The following is a 22798-nucleotide window of genomic DNA, read 5'->3' as shown; positions in this document are numbered from 1 at the left end:
CCCCCCGTCCCCGCTCCCCACTACCCACCCGGTGACCCAGCCTCAGATGGCCCCCCCCCGATCTCGCCCCTAGCCAGCCCTTTTATACCCCTAACATGATCCAGCCCCCCCATACCTCTGAATCATTTCTCCATCGCCCCACCATGACCGAACCCCCTTCCCCATATCTCCAACTGCCGTTTTAGCCCCACCGCCGGGCTTCCCTCATTACATTCTGCCCCCCCCCCCAACACCTTCTCTTTCAGCCCCTGCCACTAACCTTCTGCTCTCCCCATTTCTCTCTTGGGCCATATGGGGCTGGCAGTGTTTTGTCCTAACAAAATACATGAGGGTGTCAGTTGTTGCAGCGGCCAGGAATCCTGCTGCTTGCTTGGTGGCTCTGTTTGCCTCTGATAGCCATCCTGTGTCTGCGCACTGTTTGGAAATATAGGTGGTGCTATGAACTCTTTCTACAGTAGGTGGTTGCTCTTTTTGCCTTGGAAGAAAATGTTATATAACTGTATATTTATTATTTGCTGAACAAAACAATTTCATAGCAGGAAAAGTTTAAACAATTTAAGATTGTTTCTACAAAGAAGTATACGAGAGCCAGAGCGCCATTGCTGAGTAACTCTAAGGACCATGCTGGGCAAATATTCTATCTTAAATGATAAAATAAGGCTTTCTGGAAGTTGATGATTTGCAGTAGGAATGCCCTGTTGTATTTTGTGTCTTGTATGCACATAGACTATAGTATATGCATGTTCTCTATTTACTAGCTTTATGCTAATAAAGCTTTGTAAATTTCATCATACAACATGTGTGCACATTGTCCTTCCTTTACTGACCTAACTGAAAAGGGCTTTTCAACTTTACAGCCATTTCTTCCCTTCCAGAAAAGACTGTGATGAACCATTGGAAACTGCTTCCAGTATTAGCAGAAATGCAAAGGATTTTCTAACAGGATTTGGCCTCCTAGTGGCTGTCTTTTGTTTTCTGTAGAACTGGTTTTTCCCCTTGAATCTGAATTTTATACAGCATGTTGACACAGGCAGGCGAATGGAATTCAGTGATGCTACCTTTCCATAGCTGTCGGATACTTAGGGGGAGGAAAGATGGAAGATATAGTTAGTAACTTGGGTCGTTTAGAGAATCAAATCAATTATAGGAGCTTTACTTCTGTGTTATGGAGCCAACATGATCAATTAGCGATATTGTAAGATCTCTCCTAAAATTACAATTCCCAAAACAGAGCAGTTGTTTATTTCTTGGTTCCTTATCAGGACAGAAATCATCCTTCCCTGTCATTCTAACTTTGAATTTAACCTTTACAATTATACATAAAATAGAATATTGTTATAAAATCTTTGATTAACCTGTATTTTGCAATACCTCTGCTAGTTCAATGTTAATACAGCAGGGAATCCTAGAACATGATACTAAATAATAATAATAATAATAAAAATACTCTAAAAGTAAATTGATTTATTTTAATGAGTGTCTTATGCATGTGGTTTTAATCTATAGGACAGATGTGACTTATTCTAATCAGAAAAAAATCCTATAAAAATTGATTAACATGATCCTAAAAGTGCAGAGCTGTTTTAGACTGTTTGGCCAAGGTTGTCAATTAAGCTGTTTAGTAGGAAGACTGTCATATAATATTGATCTGTGGGTATTACTTCACTATCTGAAGTTGGTATAAATGTATGCGTTAGGGATGTAAAAGGTAGCTTGTGTATATAGATGTTTAATAATCTTTTGCAGTATTACACTTACGTGGGCGTAAGTCAGTACAATTCCAGAAATTATTCATGTCATTTGTATCTCTTTAGAAATGACCTAATTAGTTGCATTTATTCCGCAGACGCAGGGAAATGTACTATATAAATTCAGCCCTTACTTTATTTCGTAATAAACTTCTTCAGGAGAATGGAACTGTATGGTACTGTATTAGAAAGAGTTGTGCACCTGGGAGGTATGTAACAAACTACAGTTCTGTCATTGCTAATGGGTATGTTGCAGGTTTACTGTTGGAACAAATGTAATATGGGGGAGTATGATAAAAAGGAGTGTGTATATAGATGCACACATAAAATATGAAATATATTTCTATATATTTTTAAATTGGCAGTAGGCAACAGTTTTAATGTGACAAGGTGCAATCATCATACTATCTGATAACTTTTTTTGGAATGTAAGCATAAACAATGGGTTCCAGAACACCCAAATATGTTCCTGAGAATATGCAATATATATAAATATGAAGTATGTGTAATTATAGCGGAGACTCACGTAATGCTATAGTTAACTGAATCACAAATCACATTATATTCTTGTCTTAAATATATTCATTAAATTGGCTTATCTGATTTCAAATGAGAAGGGCAACTCCCCCTGATCCCAGTACAGTAATCTTATGTTTGGTGCTCTGTTTGGTACTTTTATAGTTGAATGAAGAAATCAGTTGGGTTAGTTCTTCACTCTTGATATTTGGGAACAAATAACCATAGGTAACGATGGTCGTCACAGAGTTAGTAGAAGGTAAGGTTTGTTACCATGACAGATTGTAGGAATGGTGGTGGAGAAATATTTCAGGTTACAAACTGAAGCAAAAAAAAAAAAAAAAAAAAAACGAAAATGTCTCACTTTGTCCTTAACCCACTGATTGACTTTTTATGTATCTGTATCATATGTGATACATGCACCTTTCACTGTCCCTCCAATATCTGATTATTGTTGAGCAAATTACATGCAAATAGCCAGATTCCATTAAATGTATATGTGTGTGTCTTGCACAATACGGAAACCTCAAATTCAGCGGTGATATAAATTGACAGTGGTAAACTTAATTCACGTTTTTCTAGTTGTGGTCACTTTTCTCACCACTTCAACAATTTTAAGAAAAGTTTGTCTTAAGAGTATAGCTTTGGGACTTGGATCTCTTTTATGTATATTGTAAGAGAACTAGGAGATTAGAACAATACATAAAGAAAGTGATGGAAAGAGGCCATCAGTTTTTGGGGGGTGTGTGGGGAAATTGAACAGTTTTCTCACTAGGAAACTATATTAAGGACTAAAGTGATTGCTATGTACTAGTCCTTTATGTAAACAAAATGCCAGTGTCATGTAACTGGGGAAAGAAAATGGAAAAAGAGAGGCAACAATATGATGAAAACAATCATAGAGCTTGGAGAGACTGTATAGTCAGGAAGACTGACCATAGCATTAGAAGTCAGGACCTCCATATTCCTAATTCTGGTTGTGTTTATTGATTTCTGACCTTGGGCAAGTTACTTGATTTCTCTGCTTCTGTTTCCCAATCTGTAAAATTGGGATAATACATATTTACCTGCACCACAATGATGTCATGAGAATTAATGTTTGTATAGTGCTTTGTACATGTATAATGCTACTGAAATATTAATTCTTTTTTCAGAGTGAAGGGGAAGGGTGGTTTATAATGTGTCTTATTGGAATGGTCTGTTAAATGAGCCTTTCTCGAAAGGAGCAATTTGTGCAGCTGTTTTAAGTGGTATACAATAAATACTTCAATTATGTTTCTCAGTGTAGTGCTATAACATTTTGTTTCAGTTAACTTGTCTATACATTCTTCTTTGTGGTGAACATGCTTGAAAAATCAAAGGCAGGTCAGCTGGTTGAATTAAAGGATCTGTGGAATTCATTTAAGCCCTTTCTTTAAGTGCGCCTTTTGGAAAGGTTGCTATAAACTCATACAGATATGTGATTGTTCCTAGCATTTCATTACTGTTGAAATGGGTTTAATCTAGATCAGTGGTTCTCAATCAGGGGTATGCAAAAGTCTTCCAGGGGTACATCGACTCATCTAGATATTTGCCTAGTTTTACAATAGGCTACATTAAAAGCACTAGCAAAGTCAGTACAAGCTAAAATTTCCTAGACGACTTGTTTATACTGCTCTATATACTATACACTGAAATGTAAGTGCAGTATTTATATTTCAATTGATTTATTTTATAATTATATGATACAGATGAGAAAGCATTTTTCAGTAATAGTGTGCTGTGACATTTGTATTTTTATGTCTGTCTTATTTGTAAGTGGGTAGTTTAGAAGTATGGTGAAGCTTGGGGTACACAAGACGAATCATGCTCCTGAAAGGAGTACAGTAGTCTGGAAAGGTTGAGAGCTGCTGATCTAAATCAATTCCACTGACACCTGTAGGTACCTTTTTAAAACAATATTACAAAAATATTTTTGTTTCAAAGGGTTTTCTTAGGGATCTTCAGTATTTCTTGCTGTCCTAATGGTTTTACTGTTGGGATGATTCCTTATAGAAAATACTGAGTCAATAGTAGTGATCTGAGACAAAGTACCTTTAGGAGAGTATCACTGCTAGAATTATCTAAATTGGACCAAAGAAAGAGAAGCAAAAGGCTGGCTGTACAAAGGTTCAAAAATAACGAGCCAGGTTCCAGAAATGAAATGGCTGAGTTTAAACCAAATGTAATTTGGATGAATGTGTTTCCTCTGGAGCTGCGTTAATGAGATCTGGGGAAGGGTGAAGTGTGGTGGGCAGAAGAAAATGTGTCCCAGTCGTGTATTTCACTTCATGTTAAAATGGCTAACGCTTGTAATTAAACTCTTTGTAGATGTCCTAGCTCAACACAATTGACATTTTGGCCCACCTGGTAACATTTTTGTTACATCCTGTAAGAACGTGATAGTAATTTTTTTCCTATTGACTAGTCTAGTGACTTCTGTAGTGCTTGATTTCCTACTGCCCACAGAGTATTTGGTGGCGGGGTAGAATCTTTATTCTACACAGGACGGTTTAAGAATCCTTTACAACAGGTTTTTTGCTTGCAGCTTAAAGGACAAAACTGGACTTGGGCAGGACTGGAAGAAAGGGTATGATCCAAGCGGCTAAGGAGCCTGCCAGTTCTTCTATGTTTTTTATCTCAGCTAGAGGCAGGTTTGACTGTATAGGCTTCAGGTCTTTGAGCAAAATAAGCAAGGGCTGTCCACAAAGACCCTAGCCAGCCCGGGATTACTTAAGCCTCCCTCTGTTGAGCAGGGAAACAGGCTGGTTCAAAGAACTAAGTGTCAGCAAACCAGAGGCTTCTGGGGGTTCCTATCTCATTTCCTCTCCTGCCTCCCAGGAGGTCTGGCAGAAGTAAGTTGGATGGAAAAAAAACCATAACTGCCCAGGCATGTATCATCAGCCACTGCTATCAACAGTCTCTTCTCATAGCTCCGGGCCATGGAGGAAAGGGTAGGAAAGCAGCTTGGACCTGAATGACCAATTAATTGGGCCACTTGGCCCACCTCATCCTTTCAGTCTACCCCTTCCTGCTGTATTTTTACCAGGAGATTATTTAGCTCCTTTATGATGTCACTCTCAAATGGGTTTCCTTTTACAGCTTCTATTGGCAGGTTTAGCCCAGCATCTCTGGGTACCAGAGGTTAACTTCACCAGAATGGTCACTGGACTGCTCTTTCACTTCAGACCTTGCAGGGCTGAGATTTGTAACCTTTTGGGATGTGGATTTGTGGGCAAGAGCAAGCCCTGTTATTCGTCAAAGACACAGGCCAAGAGACTAAAGAGCATAGAGAAGACCTCTTTCTAAGAAGGAAAGCCAAACTTTAGGGCATGTGGGGTAGAAGGTTTTCCAAGACACAAGAAAATCCTCAGAGTCGTTGGAGAACCCTATTTTTCCTTCACAGTTGGTGTGGAAATCCTAATAGGCGGAGACATAAACCAAAGAACTGCCCAGAACAGGGCAAAGCTATCTTGAATTGTCTATACCTGCTGAGGGAGAACTAGTCATTGTTCTCCTGTCTCAGTCCCCTTTATCTGAGTCATATCAAGGGAATGAACAAGCTCCAGGGAAAATGACCAAAGGCTTGGTGGCCTGATAAAACAAAGCCAGATGTTATATGGCAGACCTTCCTCCCAGCTATTCTCTTCAGAAGCACTTTGGCCAAAACCTATGAGGCATACCACTCAGGAAAAGCAAGATAAAACCTATAGAAATCTCTACAGTTTGTCTTTTTGGGAAGAGGCCCAGTTACCAGTATTTGAGCCAGAGGTTCAAGAGAAGGAAGTAGAGGACAAGCTAACTGTTCCAGAATATTTGACACCTTCTTCTTTAGAAGGGCAGCAGCAATGCTGTTCCCCTGTTAATTCACCTTTGTAGAAAGTTGTCTCTGGCCAAACAGTAGCTGCAACAAAGGATTACATTTGACACTTACTTGCTCCTTTCTCCTAACTAAGGTTTGAACTTTAAAATGTACTGGACTGCTTAAATCCTATAGTGAGCACCGGCAGCTCCACTTTTCTTAAACAAGGAAATTTTTTTTTAATTGTTCCAATGTAATACAATTGGAAGTGAAACATTGTTATCCTACTAATATTAACGTGGCATGTACTGGACTTTGCTGGTATAACTCCACTTACTGTGACTGAGTTCATGACTGCATAGAATTTAACTGGCTTCATATTTTTAAATATATTCAGTAAGTGCAATGTGAGAGAGTTAATCACTCACTTTGCTTTGTTAGCATCCCCTTGTGGTGGATTCATGGCTCTGATAATCTCTGTGAATAAATTCATTTACTTCTGGCCAGAAGTACAAAGTGTGGCTAGGATTACAGGGGAGAGAGTTAAAATAGGCTCTACAAGTTTCAGCAAAAATTGTGGAATATATTCTGCAGTAGGCTAGTACGTGGGTTTTCTATAAATATTTCAATTGAAAACACTACAGCAAACTAATGCCTCTGATGGTTCGTATTATGGTAACCAGAAGTCCCTTGGGACAATCAGTACTCCTGACATGTAAATTAGACTATAACCTAAACCTTAAATAGCACTAGTTATTCAGTTTGTGCAGGGCATTTGGCATACTATGAATATGAAATATTTTACATTATATTTTTCATCTTTAGATTTTCTGCTAATTTATGATTTACCAGTTCAATTGTAAATGTACATGTAATGAGGTGTGTGTGTGTGTGTGTGTGTGTGTATATATATATATATATATATATATATATATATAGTACATTTCTATAATATCAGTGGTATTTACTGGGTAATATTTGACTTAAAATATATTTTTGCATTTAGAGATGTTTAGACTATTATTAGATACAACATAGGGAGGGGAGGAGCAGATGGAACTGAAGCCATCAGGGATCTGAACATGCCCACACTGGTTTGCTTTAAGTCTGTTAATTGTTTTTGTTTTCTGTTAAAAATATACTTTGGAAGACGCATGATTTAACTATAGATCTTTTTGTATATCTGACACCCCTAGAGGCTCAATTGAAGGCATAAATTTATTCAAAACTAACCAGTATCTAATATGTATAAATACGGACCATATCCTAGAAATGTGGTTTTACAATATTAACGGGAAATACGCATCTTTAGAATAAGGTTATATATCTTTGCCATGAATTTTCTTAGTGTGCCCTCTTGGAATGTGAGGGGACCTAATCAACTTTCCAAAAGAATTAAAATCCTGAGATTCCTCGGACCAAAAAAGTGCCATGTAGGTTTATTGCAGGAAACTCATCTAGCAGAAATAGATGCTGATAGCTGTTGAGTATCTTTTATCATTGAATTCTAAGAGCAGAGGCACATCCATCTTAGTTTGTAAAAGTATAACTTCTTAATGTATACAGTCTTAGTCTGGTTGTGAAGGAAGATGCCTTCTTCTTGAAGGCTGTTTCAACTCAAAATAGTTAATTCTAGGAAGTATTTACAATCCAAGTGGAGGTAATTCTGAATTATTCAAAGACATTGCAGACATTCTTTCTAATAAAAGACATTCCTTTAATACTTGGTGGTGATTGGAGTACTATGCTAGACAGACATCTGGACAAATCTAATTATATGAGCTGCAGCTCTCAAAGCACAATAGGCTAGCCCTCGTTATTAATGAATGAACTTGATTTAAAAGATGTATGGTGACTGAGACACCCTGAAGAATGTGACTATACATATTTCTGTACAGTACATTCATCTTACTCCAGAACTGACTTTTTTCTTGTCTTCGGAACTGATTCCAGCATGCCTTGAAGTAACTATTGATAATATATTAACTTCAGATCATGCTCCAGTTATACTTACCACAGATGCTGATTACATACACATCATTAAAATCTTATAGGAGGAAATGGAACACTGCTACTAAAAGATGCAAAATTTTGTTCCATGGTTGATTCAGTCATCTCTAACTTCATACAAGAAAATAAGCACTCAGTTACCTAAGATACCATTTTTTGGGAAGCTCTGAAAGCTACTGTAAGGGGTGAATGCATAAAGCATGCCTCCCAAAAGAAGAGAGAGAGACTCAAGTTATTAAACTCCTTGGCCAGCAAAATAGATGAGTTGCAGAGAATGCACAAGACTGGCCGAATTAATGAAAACCTCCTACGCTCTCTAATCAACATGTAAGATAAATATAATTAATGCTTATCCAGCCAAGTTGAATTTACACTCAACAGGGTCAAACAAAGATATTATGAATGGGGAGATAAAGCTGGTAAACTACTTGCCAGAAGACTTAAAATGGAACTAGCCAACAACAATATTTCTTCCCTATTACAAAAAGACGGGAGAGCATCCTTGAACCAATAGATATAAATAATCAATTTAAGTAATTCTATCAAGCTTTATATAAATCAGACAACCAATTTGGCTCTAATAAATTTGATCATTTTGTGGAAGGCCTACCTTTTTAATTCCCTAACTGCTAAACAAGTGTTTATGGACAAAGCTTTCACAACACAAGAGATTGAACAGGCTTTTAAAAATATTAATTTTGGCAAGGCCACTGGGATGGATGGCTTTCTGTCTGATTTCTACAAACCATTTTGTAATCAGCTATCTTCTGTTCTTTCAAAGGTTTTCACTGAAATATTTCAAAAAGGAACCATGTCTCGTGACATGAGAACTGCTTTAATTACTTCAATATTAAAGAAGAACAAATATGGCTGTAACTGTGGCAACTTCTGCCCCATATCTCTGTTGAACACAGAGTGCAAAGTAATTGCAAAAATTGTAGCGACATGACTGAACACCATCATCCCATGTTCATTAAAGGAAGATTGGCTGCTGCTGATACAAGAAAAATCACACACTTGATCCAGCTCAGATGTTCCCTTATCTCTAGATGCAGAGAGCGCCTTTGGTAGGGTTCAGTGGCCTTAAATAATGACTGATCTAGCATGCACAAAAGGAGTCAATCATCTGAGTTACCAGTTAGGCATGTTAACTTTTTCATGTGTGGCTTTAGGAAATGCTTATCCAGTTGTAGCATTATATGCACATAACAAACTGTGATTGAAACAAAGTTTCATACCATTATTGATGCTGGTCTTAAATTCAGTTTTTGTTGCCAAGGTAAATTTACTGAGTACTTTCATTTCTATTGCTTTGGTTTATTGACAGCTCACCAAGGCTTTTGTCAGCTCTTGGGATGCTGATATGTATTTCCAGTTAGAATAAAAGTTGTTCAGGGAATTTTGAATATCAAGATTGTTTGTTCGCTCTTAGGCTGCTACTGTTTGAGGTCAGCCCCCCGAAACATGCAGTGAAATTCGTGGGGGTTATTCACAAACTGAAAAACTTCAAGTATCTTATAATGTACAAATATTATTTGATATTTGAGCCAGGATACAGGAGACTTGCCTGTTACCATCTGTTGCCACTGATCTATCTGTGAGGAACAGCTCCCAGGAAGGGGATTGACCTAAAGGAAACTCGGATGCTGGGGAGGAGAATACCTCGTGGGTCAAGAGGTAGTGGGGCAGTAGTTGGATTTTAATGGGGGAATGTTTTGGGGAGCACTTTATTCAGGGTAAGTCACAAGTATTGCTGACTAAGGTGGAAAATTTGTGAGGGAGACCGTCATTAAAATTTTGGCAGTACATCAGTGTTTAGAGCTCTTTTAAATTAAAAACACGTGCAATTCATATTGGTTATGTGAGCTATTTCAGCACTGGAGAAGAAAAAGTGTTCCTTAAATCTCAGTTAAGGCATATTATTTTTTAACAACATTTGAAGTTTGACGGTAATACTCAGGTCCAGTGCTGTTGAGCAGCAGATTCTAATACAGAAAATCTTTTACCAGTAACTTTGCATTTTGATGAAAAAATTATATTCCTTGTTAAGGCATAAAGATCCAGAGTTTGCATTGGCACCAGCAGCAGAATATTTTAGGATAGCAGAAACAGTAGGTTCACCAAAAAATTATCTTTAAAAAGGGGAACAAAGAGGACCCAGGGAATTATAAACCAGTCAGACTAACTTCTGGAAGGGTAGTGGAATAAATTATTAAACGATCAATTTGTAAACACCTAGAGAATAATAGGGTTATAAGGAATAGCCAGAATGTGTTTGCCAAGAAGAAATTGTGCAAACTGACCTATTTTCCTTCTTTGACAGGGTTACTGGCCTGATGAATGGGGGAAACGGTAGATATGATGTATCTTGATTTTTAATAAGGCTTTTGATTCATATAACAAACTAGGGAAATTTGAAATAGATGGAATTACTATACGGTGGGTGCCCAACTGATTGAAAGACTACACTCAGAGTAGTTATCAATGGTTCTGTTATGGGAGGGGCTTACCTAGTGGGATCGTGGAGGGATCTGTCCTGGGTCCAATACTATTCAATATTTTCATTAATGACTTGGACAATGGAGTGGAGAGTATGCTTATAAAATTTGTGGATGATTCCAAATGGGAGGGGTTCAAAGTACTCTGGATGACAGGATTAGAATTCAAAAGGACCTTGACAAATTGGAGAATTGGTCTGAAATCAACAAGATGAACTTCAGTAAAGACAAGTGCAAAATGTACTACACTTAGGAAGGAAACATCAAATGCACAACTACAAAATGGGAAATAACTGGCTAGGTGCTACTACTGCTGAAAAGAATGTGGGTGTTACAGTGGATGACAAATTTGAATATGAATCAACTATGTGATGCAGTTGCAAAAAAAGACATATCATGTTGAGGTGTGTAGCCTGACCCAAAGTTGGGTAAATATAATTGTAACTTGAGGATTAACAGGTTTTTGTTCCAAGATCAGGCCCAGTAAGATTATTGTAAAATTATCATATAATTTGGGAACCCCAATGTGCACAGGTGCAACACTTACACTATAGGAACTCTTTCTAGATATAAATATATGATTTATTAATTTAGCAAAGATTATACACACACTTAAATTTAACAAAGCAGATATAGATAATACAGAAAGTACATTTGGACGTGCATACTTACACCCTGGTCTTTTATACTTAACCATTATCTTGTTTTATCACAATTATTGTTCTCATCTTCGCCGGTGGCCATTATTCCGGCCCCTCCCAAGGTCTACATTTTTTCAGCCTCTCTGCTGCCCCTGGGATGTTACTTTTATAGTAGGTTATGCTGACGCTGCCATGACCAATGCATATTCAACAGAGGTCCTTATTTGTATTTCCTCCCTTAAGGTGTCCATTTTCTATAGGTTAGTATATGTATGAAGTTACCCTATTAGCATACACATCAATTTACTGTCATAGCAGCTTTGCGGTTGGAGGTTCTGTCCGGAACTTTCTGGATGCTGGTGTCAGCTATGTTTTGTGCTGGGGTCAGCTGTGTTCTGTGGGTGGCTGATGTCCGTACTTTGGACAAAATTCTCTCTTGCATGCTACTTTTAGTTCACTATAACTTATGAGTTACTTAAGTTTAACGCTATTTACTAAAGCCAAATCTTACAGGATAAAAGCCTGTAGGTTCCTTGCATAACTACTAAATATAATAAAGCAGAATAACAAAGCAATTAATATAATACAGGTAAGTTGGCCCACTGGGCTACAGGTATATGAACAGGAATGTTGCATATAAGACCTAGGAAGTAATTGTCCCTCTGTACTTGGCACTGTGAGGTGTCAGCTGGAGTACTGTGTCCAGTTCTGGATGATACACTTCAGGAGGTCTGAACATATTGGAGAGGGTCTAGAGTAGAAGAACAAAATGATAAAAGGTTTAGAAAATCTGACCTATGAGGAAAGTTTAAAACAAACAAACAAACCTGGGAATGTTTAGTCTTGAGAATGGAAGACTGAGGGGGGACCTGTTAACAGACTTCAAATATGTTAAAGGCTGTTATAAAGAGGACAATGATCAATTGTTCTCCATGTCCACTGAAGGTAGACAAGAAGAAATGGGCTTAATCTGCCGCAAGAGGGATTTACATTAGAGATTAGGAAAACCTTTTTAACTATAAGTGTAGTTAAGCTTAGAAATGGGGATTTCATAATCTCCCTTGGAAGCCTATTATTGGAGGTTTTTAAGAACAGGTTGGACAAACACCTGTCAGGGATGGTTAGGTTTATTTGGTCCTGCCTCAGTGCAGGGGGCTGGACTTGATGACCTCTCTAGGTCCCTTCCAGCCCTATATTTCTATGATGCTATGATCAACCCAATTGGACTCAGTCATTTCTTCCGTTGTGCTGTACAATCAGCCTATCTGTAGCCCATTGACCTCAATAAAAGCTGTTGTGGTCTCAGCATTTTTGTAAATTGGACAGGTGCCTAAAACATAGATTTAAGAGCCTGATCTTAATCTCCTGTTTTTTAAAATGTTGGCACTGGATTCAATCTCTAGCTTTACTATTGACTTACTTTGTGACGTTGGGCAAATCATCTAACCTCTCTGCACCATTTTCCCCTTCTTTAAAATTGAGATAACAATTCTTGCTTCAGAGATACTGCAAGACTTTAAAGCTAAAGCATCTTAAGATCCTTAGATAACAGACATTATATCAGTGAAAAAATTTATTTAACCTCTGTTTAGGTTTAAAATTTGACCTTCCTTAAAATTATAATCTGGAGAAGAATGTGTTCTGGAGTATATATCTTTAAAAAGCATTCTATCTGAATATTTTACACATCTCATTGGCTTTCAAGAGTTGAGTCATAGTATGACTCTAGAAAATTTACTAAAGCAATTGAGGGGAAACAAGTAACTAGCCAAACCACTATTACTTATGCACTGGTACTGCGAATACAGCCTGGGAAGTAAAGTTTAACTACTTGCCTGCAAGACTGGGTAGGGTCCTTTAGTAACACTGGTAGTCAAACAAGAAAGTAAAAAAGAGAGCCAATTTGTAACGGGGAAAATATCCTTGTTTATCCATCTCCATTTGGTGAAACCGTTATGGAAGGAAATGATGCCTTTAAGAGGGTGTTTAAAACCTGGACTGTATAAAATACTTCAATACATAACATGTTTCTGAACCAGAAGAGGGATTGCGCTACAGTGCGTTAGTTTTATCTGTTTTGACAGCAGTCATTTCTGTACCTTGACAAAAGTGAAATGACTCCCCACAAAAAACCAACCCTCCACAAATAAGGGGTTTCATGCTGTTTTTTCAGAGCCCTGGGGAGATCTCAGTGCTCTTGCTGCTGCTGCTGTGCTAATTGGCTTTCTCATGTTTGTCATGCATGTGCTTGCCCGAAGATTTAATGAAAAGCAGCCATGTATGCAGATTACTAACATTAGGTGATGGATTTTTGGCAACAAAGGGCCCTACTCTCCTCATACACATAAATAGCATGTATGTGCACAGACCTACGTACATGAAGCTCAAGATGGGCTAAAAGAAGGAAAGAACTTGCAGGTGCTGCTCAGAGAGAATCTGAACATTGTTTGATGTATCTTATTTCCATCCAGGACTCAGCTTCACTTTCTGATTTGGAAAAGCTTTATTGCATAATTAAATGTTAACACATTATGCAAGGTTTTAGCTTTTCTATATTGAATGCTAAATCTTACATCAGGATTTATTATACATTCTCCCTCTCCCTCATTTATATAGCTGTTTAATATTTTAGCTGAACCTCAGCTGACGTTTAATACATTCCTACTTCTATGGGTAGTTTTTCAACTTGCAGCATGGTCAATTGATAAGTTTAACACCAGTGAGAATATAAATATGTAATTTCCCTGTACCTCAAGGCAGAATTCAAAGCTATGGAGATGGTAAAGGCGTAAAGGCCAGATTTAAAGCCTGCCTAGTGAAGGAACATTTTAAATAGAGGCTGTCTTATTCTAGAAGCTGTGGATGTGCAAAGAAGAAAAAAATATCTGAATATTGGAATTGGGGTGGGTGGAATTCTCCCATTTAAAACATGAAAAATTATTTAATCAAGGGCCCAGTCTCACCATGTTGGCACACCCAAAGTTCCTCTTGAAGTAGGATTTGAGTCCTTGTTTACTTGTTGCAGCTACGCTGACTTTTTAGCGCCCAGAGGCCCCAATCAAAACTGAAGCCCCATCTGGAAAGGTGCTAACACAAAGTAAAAGATAATCCCTGGCCGCAAAGAGCTTTCAGTCAACAGTATTGCAATCAATTAAGTCAAAACTTGTATTTTGTAATTATTTAACAAATAAATCTGACTTGCTAGCACAGTTGGAAATGTAAAATGGCTACATATTTTCTTTATATTTAAAACTACTTTAATTTATTGGATACATTATTTCAATAATATTTTGTTGATAAAATAAACAATACTTTTGTTTAAAAAATCACTATACTCATGGATTTATTTATTTTATTTTTTTTGGTACAAACAACTGGCCTGCATTTGTAAATAGATGTGTGTTTACATGTACCACTTGAGATGGTTCCAGTTATCTCTTCACCTCACAGATAGGGAATTAGTTAAAAGTTGCTTCTTTGTTGGTGCCTGAGCGTTGGTACTAAAACTGTTCTTTGCTCCTGGCACTTTCTTTCCTGAGGTCAGAATTCATTTGCGCTGTCTGAGTCACCCGTCAATGACTTCTTCAGTTGAGAGATCCATTTCAGATTCTCCTAAGCAAAAGAATACTTATTTTAAAGTTTATGGGAATAGAGCCCAAACAACAAAATAAAAGTAAAAATAGTTGATGCTCCACATTCCAAACCTAAAAAGAAATAGAAATATTTTTGTGGGTATATTTTGTTTTGACGGCTTTATGAAAGCTCTTCTTCTTTTTCCCCCCTCCAAAGCAGTTTTCCTGAAAGCTCTAGAATTTTTTTTAATTACGTTATTTAAGCATGTTTTTATTAAGGCATTTGCAATGTGTATAGTTTTATAAAGTTGACAAAATTGTTGACAGTCAATTACTGCCATTAATGATCATTGGTTGTCATTTTCTTTAAATGGTAATATTAAATTTATGCTCTTTAATTGGGAGCATGCACTTTATGTTCTGATTGTATGTAACCTTATGGCTACTTCTAAATTGATTTGATTGAAGCTCCTTACAGAAGTATAAAATTTAATTTATTTTTACCCAATGTCAGTTTTCTGCTGATCTTTTCACCTTAACAATTTTTATTTAGCTTGGTCTGTTAAACAAATATAATGCAGTAGTTTCTGTCATTGCTCTGACTGATTACGATCAAATTGCTTTGCTGATAACAGAATCATGTTATGAGCCCATTCCCGCAAGTCTTCTATGCGTGAAGCTCCCATTTATGTCTGAGCTCTCATCTTGGAGGGCTTGCAGAATCAGGGTTTTTATTTGAATTACTGAAACATAAAACTTGCTTCATTCCACACAATTTTTACACTTCTTGAAAAGAGTAAATGAAACTTTCACATTATTTCCATGGAAGAGGTTTTTGATTACCTTGAGGTATGTTTTAAATCTTTGGCTGATAGCTGCTGCTGCGATGCCCTGGCAGCACTCAGGCTTCATCCTGTGTGTTGGTTCCCGATCCCCTGTACAGTAGAACCTCAGAGTTACGAACACCTCGGGAATGGAGGTTGGTTCTAGCTCTGAAATGTCTAACTCTGAACAAAACGTTATGGTTGTTTCAAAAGTTTACAACTGAACATTGACTTAATAGTTTTGAAACTTTACTCTGACATGCCAAACCCACGAATAAAATGCAGAAATTGGGTTTGTTTTTGGATTAATTGGCTTTTTGCTTGTTGGCTAGTTTTTGGCTTGTAACTTGTTGATTGTTTGGCTTGTAGCTTATTGCTGCTTTTTTTTTTTTTTAAATCTGCTCTTGGCAAGCAGGGGCAAGCATGGGAGAGAGCCAGGGGTGCACAGCGGGCCCACCACAGTCCTGGACTGCGCACCGGGGGGGGGATCTAGTCACATAGTGTGTTGGGGTTCTTAGGGATTGGCTTGTTTTGGCCTTGTTTTGAAATAGGATTAGCTTGATTTTTGGCTTATTGTGAAAGTCGGGATGCCTGTTTACCACATGAAAGTTGGCAACTGTGTTTACTATGCAGAAGAAAAATGCTGCTTTTAACCATCTTAATTTAAATTTAACAAGCACAGAAGCAGTTTCCTTACCATGTCAAATCTTTCCCTTTATTTTTTTTTTAGTAGTTTACATTTAACACAGTATTGTAATTGCTTTTTATTTTTTATTTTTATTTTTATCTCTGCTGCTGCCTGATTGCATACTTCCAGTTCCAAATGAGGTCTGTGGTTGACCAGTCAGTTCGTAACTCTGGTGTTTGTAACTCTGAGGTTCTGCTGTACCTCAGACCCACTTAACTTCATCTTTTCTGTTTCCAGGGAAACAGCTCCTGTACCCTAAAATCACCAGCGAGATACAAACTGTAGTTGCATTTTAACAAGCCTCTTATTAGGCTTAAAGAATATAATGGACTCAATTGTACTACAGGTGTATCTCCACTGACTTCAGTGGTATTGCACCAATGTATCTGAGAGCAGAATTCATTTCATTTTCCTTTCAATGTGTGTGCAGTGCTCCAGAGATACGTGAAAAGACTTCACTCCTATCTGTACTGGGTAAGAAGTCTGAGTGAGTGAGTCATATACTGTATCCCATATGGTCATAAATATTATCTATGCAGCACTCTTCTCCCTCCGTCCCCTGCATTGAGAAATGGAGGAAGATTTTTAAAAAAAACTCTGTAGGATTCCATGCTTATATCAGTGGCACCATATTGAACTTTTTAACTTTGCAAGTATAAGAAAATTCTTTCCTGTCAGCCCTCTAAACTCAACATGGAATCTGAAAGTTGCATCTTTACGAGTAATAAAAATGCTGCCTCTGATTTATATCTGTGCAAATTCACTGGAGGCAGTGGGGTTTCACAGATATGATAGAAGGCAGAATGTATTTATATATGGAAATGAGACATGACATTTACCATGTACCTGTGTATCTCATTCCTGTGACCACCTCATGTGCCATTTATCCATCAAGCCAAAATTATTCTAAGATTTCAAATTTTTCAGCAGCTTCCAACAGTCAACTTACATTTCTATTCAGATTTAATTTAAAATATATCCTGCTTTCCCCAAATGTGAAATTGTATCTATTGATTTATTATTTGTTTTTATCTAGACAGTTCGTGCCTCAAGGAGCTCTCAGTTGCTCTTTTTCCCCCCTTTTTTGTGAAGTACTAAGCGCACAGTTAAACTTCAGTGAATAATAACGAAATACATATTTTTAACATTTTTCCTTTCAGTTTGCAGACACTTGCATAAGTGACATCTTTGCTTGACCATACCTGTTAGTAATAGATATCCAGTGGTTCCATTTATTCTGAATATTTTCTTGATAATGTAGCTGACTATTTCTTACTAAACGGTAATAATACAGTCATCTGGCTGGCTGTAGACAACAAAGGAATTGAACCAGTCCTCGTGGAGTACATCCACTGGAGGAGATGATGGGGACTCACTGATATAATGGAAGTACATGGTATAACATGGAATACATGTTCTGTTTCAAGAATTTGTATATATGTACTACGTTCAGTGGTATTGACATCACACCAGGGAACTTGTAATTTATCTCCAACTGAAATATCTGGCATGGTGATATATGTTAATCTGTAATAGTTCTTAGTGCAGTTGTAATTTTTTCTTTTATTCCCACCAGATCTTGATCATCTTGGACTATAATCTCCATGGCGTGAAAATCTGAAGATATTCCGGAGTAAAAGATTGGTTTATTTAAAGTGACTATTATATCAAAATGGTTGGAAAACTCAAACAAAACTTGTTATTGGCATGTCTGGTGATCAGCTCAGTGACAGTGTTTTATTTGGGGCAACATGCTATGGAATGTCACCACAGAATAGAAGAACGCAGCCAGCCAGTGAGGATGGAAAGTGGGAGAACCACAATAAGAACTGTCTTTAACTTAAAAGCAAATAAAACCTTTGCTTACAATAAAGACATGCCTTTAATATTTATTGGAGGGGTGCCTCGAAGTGGCACTACACTAATGCGTGCCATGCTAGATGCTCACCCCGATATCCGTTGTGGAGAAGAGACTAGGGTTATCCCTCGAATTCTGGCAGTTAAGCAGATGTGGGCCAGATCAAGTAAAGAGAAAATCAGACTGGATGAAGCTGGGGTGACAGATGAAGTTCTGGACTCAGCCATGCAAGCCTTTTTATTGGAAATCATTGTTAAACACGGGGAACCTGCTCCCTATTTGTGTAATAAAGATCCTTTTGCTCTGAAGTCCTTAACTTATCTTGCCAGAATTTTCCCCAATGCCAAATTTCTTTTAATGGTACGGGATGGTCGTGCATCGGTGCATTCCATGATATCTAGAAAAGTCACCATAGCTGGGTTTGACCTTAACAGCTACAGGGACTGTTTGACCAAGTGGAATCGTGCTATAGAGACTATGTATAACCAGTGTATGGAGGTTGGTTTTGAAAGATGCATGCTGGTACACTATGAACAACTTGTATTGCATCCTGAAAGGTGGATGAGAAATCTATTAAAGTTTCTCCACATTCCATGGAACCAAGCAGTGCTACACCATGAGGAAATGATTGGGAAAGCAGGTGGTGTCTCTCTTTCAAAGTGAGTACAAGTGTTTCTTGGTGTCTTGTATCGATCTAAACTTCACTGTTTAGACATGGTTTGCATTTTGATGCCAAGTATAATTACAGGCTATTGTAGAAATACAAGTGTTGACCAGTCTCAGCAGCAGTGTATTTTCTTTAATCACTTTTCACTATGGCCATTTTAATGTTCCTGTAGATAAAGACCAGAATACTCTGCAGCAAGTCGGACTTAAATTCTGCAGCAAAGCTCTGTGTCACCAGAGTGGCTGACGTGAAATTTTGCAACAGGTTCATTTGAATTGAAGGGTTTTATTGGATTACATAGGAAATGAAATAACCAGTACAATAGCCCTTCTAGTCTTCTGATTTTGACATTAAATTCAACTTTTTTCATTCTCCTCACACTTTGTGTGCTGCAGCAGATTTTTATATTGAAAATGCATACTTACCTTGTAGAAGATATCAAGGAAAGTTGTAGGTTTTTGCATGTGGGTAAGGGACAGTTTGGGCTTTTAATCCACAATAAGGTGTTGGAAGTAGTTTGGGATTGTGAGATAAGCATGCTGGATGTTTCTTCTAAATATGGTGACCAGATGTCCCGATTTTATAGGGACAGTCCTGATATTTGGGGCTTTTTTCTTATATAGGTGCCAGTTATCCCCCACCCCGTCCCGATTTTTCACACTTGCTATCTGGTCACCCTACTTCTAAAGGTCCCATCACCACTACCAGTACAATCATGGTTTTTGTAACCAGTTGGTGACTTGACATGTTAAAACAAACACAGAGTAGTTTGCACAGCAGCATCATTGTGTCATAGCTGTAGCTAACTGTGTTGGTATATTTGCACCTGCCATATTGCCTAACCGTGTTTGTATTAATGCATTCTGGGAAAATGTAGGGAGCTACCCTGTTATCCTATACCTCAGTAAGGAATATAGGGTACCTGAACAACACGCATTGAGTGGAACCGTGCACGTAGGTCAATACACTCTGGAATATCTTCCTTTCAGCTCCTTGTGCACTAAGTAGGACTGGACACTGGATTACTTAGGCACAGTTACGGGGTTCCAGTCTCCACTATAAAATGTGCTGAACTGTTCACAAGAAGCAATTGTGACTGCTTAGGCCTCTGGCAGTGGCAAAACACACTACAAGATGCCACATTTACTAATAGAATATTTATCATAGTTAATGTGAACACAAACCATGTATAGAGCAAAGAAGGCATTAACTGGTTACAAATTCAGTTAAGAATTAAGTGGACAGGCTAAACTGATCAGCAAGGAACTAGTTAACAGTGGGTTTCAGCTAAATTATTTAGATTTCAGAATTCATCTCCTTGGATGACTGAAGCAGTTCACATCTCAGAGCTATTGTTAAGGCTATCTGCAGTTTGGGAAGATTATGTATCAGTTTAGATTTCATTTTTATAATTTTAAATATTTGGATAAAACCTGATGATGAGCTATGATTACCTAGGTATGAAATCCATTTTTGTATAGGGATTAAAGATAATGCCTATCTTATTGACAATATATACATTTTTTAAAGAGATTAGTTGTATCTAGGGTTCAATCTTAAATGGTTTAGTAATTCCTCAGGAAGCTGAGTCCTAATGTAGAGTGTCTCAAAGGGTTTGTCTACACTAGAGGTTTTTTTTACCTCAGGTTCATGGATTGTAAATCAGCTTGAGTTATAATCTTTCAGGAAATTTGGGGAACTGCTGTTCCAGTGAAGTAGGACCCAGAATTGGCATACTTTTTCTTTTGGCACAGCCTTCTGAGAGGGTTAGTATTTTGAATATAAGAAACCGGTTGTAGACTAATCTTTTACTAATTGTCTTTCATGCACATTGTGCATTTGACTTCCTGAGTAGAGCTGGGTGAAGTATCCGGGTTTTGATATTCTTGAGGGAGCTTAAACAATTTAGTCTTTCCTATGATGTCTAACTTACTCTTCACTGACCAGCTCTTTTGGTGTGTCTACCCATATGTGTAGCTGGCGTTTGAGAGAAGTGGAAACTCATTGTTCATAATACAGAAAAGTCTTTTTCTCTCCCCTCCCTCCTCTTCCTAAGCACAGTTCTTTCAATATGTGACTCATGTCTTTCTTCCTTTCCTGATATTGCAAAGCTTTTACTGTATTATGTCATCTCTGTTAGACTGCCAGAGGGACAATAGTTACTTTTTATATTAAAAAGTGATGTCCTAGCTGTGGGATGTGCCCAGTTAAATTTCTTGGCCACAATGTGTGACTGACTGTCTGTGCTCAAGTACTCTTACAGTAGAAGAAAGAAAGAAGAAAGCTCCTCTCACAATGAGTAGGAACACTACTTTTTTCAGTTGATTCAAATAAACTAGTAAGATTAACTGAACAGTGGAGAGGATAAATGCTAAACCTAAACAATTAGGTAAGCCAACAGGCAAAATCCTCTCATTTACACTAATTAATTCTTCAAAAACCTAAAGCCAAGTGATTTTTATATTTAAAAATTGGAAACCAGCTATGAATGGCTACTTGTTAGATACCTAAGCCAGTATTTAGTTCAGAGTGGGTTTTAAAGACTATATTGATTTCTGGCATCCCTGGTAAAATATCAGGGTACTGATGCTGCTGTAGTGGAAATGGTTGCCTTTGTGGCAAGTGAAGATTTAATGCAAAGAAACTCACTCTTCTGTGCCACTGTCCATATGTTTGATTGTCCTCATTAATGAACATTTTATATTGTGGTAGTGTCTCAGGTCCAATTTGCTTGTGCTCTTTATTGTTCTAAGAGCTGTACAGACATAATCAATGACAGCCTGTGGCCCAGATTGCTTACAGTCTAAAAGGTTGGATAATACTTTTTTTTTTAAATATAAGAGCAGAGATATTTTGACATGAACCCTTTTATTTATTAAAAAGGGTTATCATGTTGATTGGAAAGATGGGTATACAAGTATGCAAAAGCCCTGTTGGTCTGAGGAATAAGCTAGATATGGGAAGTGGCAATGGGATGGAAGATAATGAACTGGGAATCCTCCTCACATGATACACTGTTAGTTCGGAAACAGGGATTGGGAAAGATGAGATTGGTACCTAAGTGCCTCATAAGTATTTAGCAATAGAAAACACAGCTTTCTAATGAGTCCCTGCTTATGTTGGAACAGTGGGAAGTAACTGGATTTTTCAGGTCTGCCTCTGTTTGTTCTGATACGCTATAATGCCTTTGAGTCAACAGTAAGTTGCCTGAGTCACAAAAACTAACAAACCATCAGAACACTGGCGTCTTCAAGGCTGTTAGTCTCCACAGTGTTAATTTTACTATAAAGGTAGTCATTATATTTTCTGATGGAATAATATTTTTTAAATTGGACACTCCTAAAAAATGTGGGAGGATCCAAATCAGTTTTATGTGCAATATCACTTCAGTGTGCTGTGCAGGGATTGATTACTACTTATTAATGTAAGAGTTCTGATTTCTCTATCTCCCTTGCACTGATTTATTTTAAAAAAAAAAAAAGGCTCTGGTGTGGCTTTTATTGCTAGTTTTGTTTTTGGGAGTAGTACTATGCCTCTTCACCCTGTTTCTTATGAAGTATTTATACTTCATCACTTGATGATTACCTGTTCTGTTCATTCCCTCTGGGGCACCATTGGCCACTGTCGGAAGACAGCATACTGGGCTAGATGGATCTTTGGTCTGACCCAGTTTGGCTGTTCTTGTGTACCAACATTTATTGAGCATTTGCTCAGAGGGGTGTAGTCAATGCAAACATTTAATGTGTAACTTCAAACATTTGCATGGGTGTTCTCCCTTCTCACACCTCTCCACAAGGGATTGTGAATTGTGTACATATTTGTAATAGGTTGAGCTGGTGCAGATGTCAAAATGCTGCCGGAACACAAAAGTAGACTGCCACCTGTGACTTCGCCTGAAGTAATAAACCCCACCTAGCCTTTCGGGCAATGGCAGGGTGGGACCAGCTCCCTGTAGC

The 22798-nt window shown here is 37.7% G+C and overlaps 1 protein-coding gene across 11 annotated transcripts in view; it reads left to right on the top strand.

The window, feature by feature from the left end:
• The window catches only part of TPST1 (tyrosylprotein sulfotransferase 1), an 84592-nt gene that overhangs the window by 27169 nt on the left and 34625 nt on the right, over nt 1-22798 (top strand). For 10 of the 11 annotated variants that reach the window (XR_004643375.1, XR_004643376.1, XR_004643371.1 and 7 more), the window contains one exon: nt 17894-18834. Coding sequence is in view for 3 of the 11 variants with exons in the window: in XM_034752262.1 (XP_034608153.1) it covers nt 17990-18834 (845 nt within the window). In the remaining 8 variants the exon portion in view is untranslated. Of the gene's footprint in view, nt 1-1890; nt 1958-17893; nt 18835-22798 lie in introns of those variants that run through there. The other variant, XR_004643373.1, reaches the window with a different exon arrangement.

The sequence above is a fragment of the Trachemys scripta genome, chromosome 18 (assembly GCF_013100865.1).
Source record: "Trachemys scripta elegans isolate TJP31775 chromosome 18, CAS_Tse_1.0, whole genome shotgun sequence".
Taxonomy (NCBI): Eukaryota; Metazoa; Chordata; order Testudines; family Emydidae; genus Trachemys; species Trachemys scripta.
The sequence above is the reverse complement of the archived record's forward strand: the minus strand, read 5'-3'. Positions and strand labels throughout refer to the sequence as shown.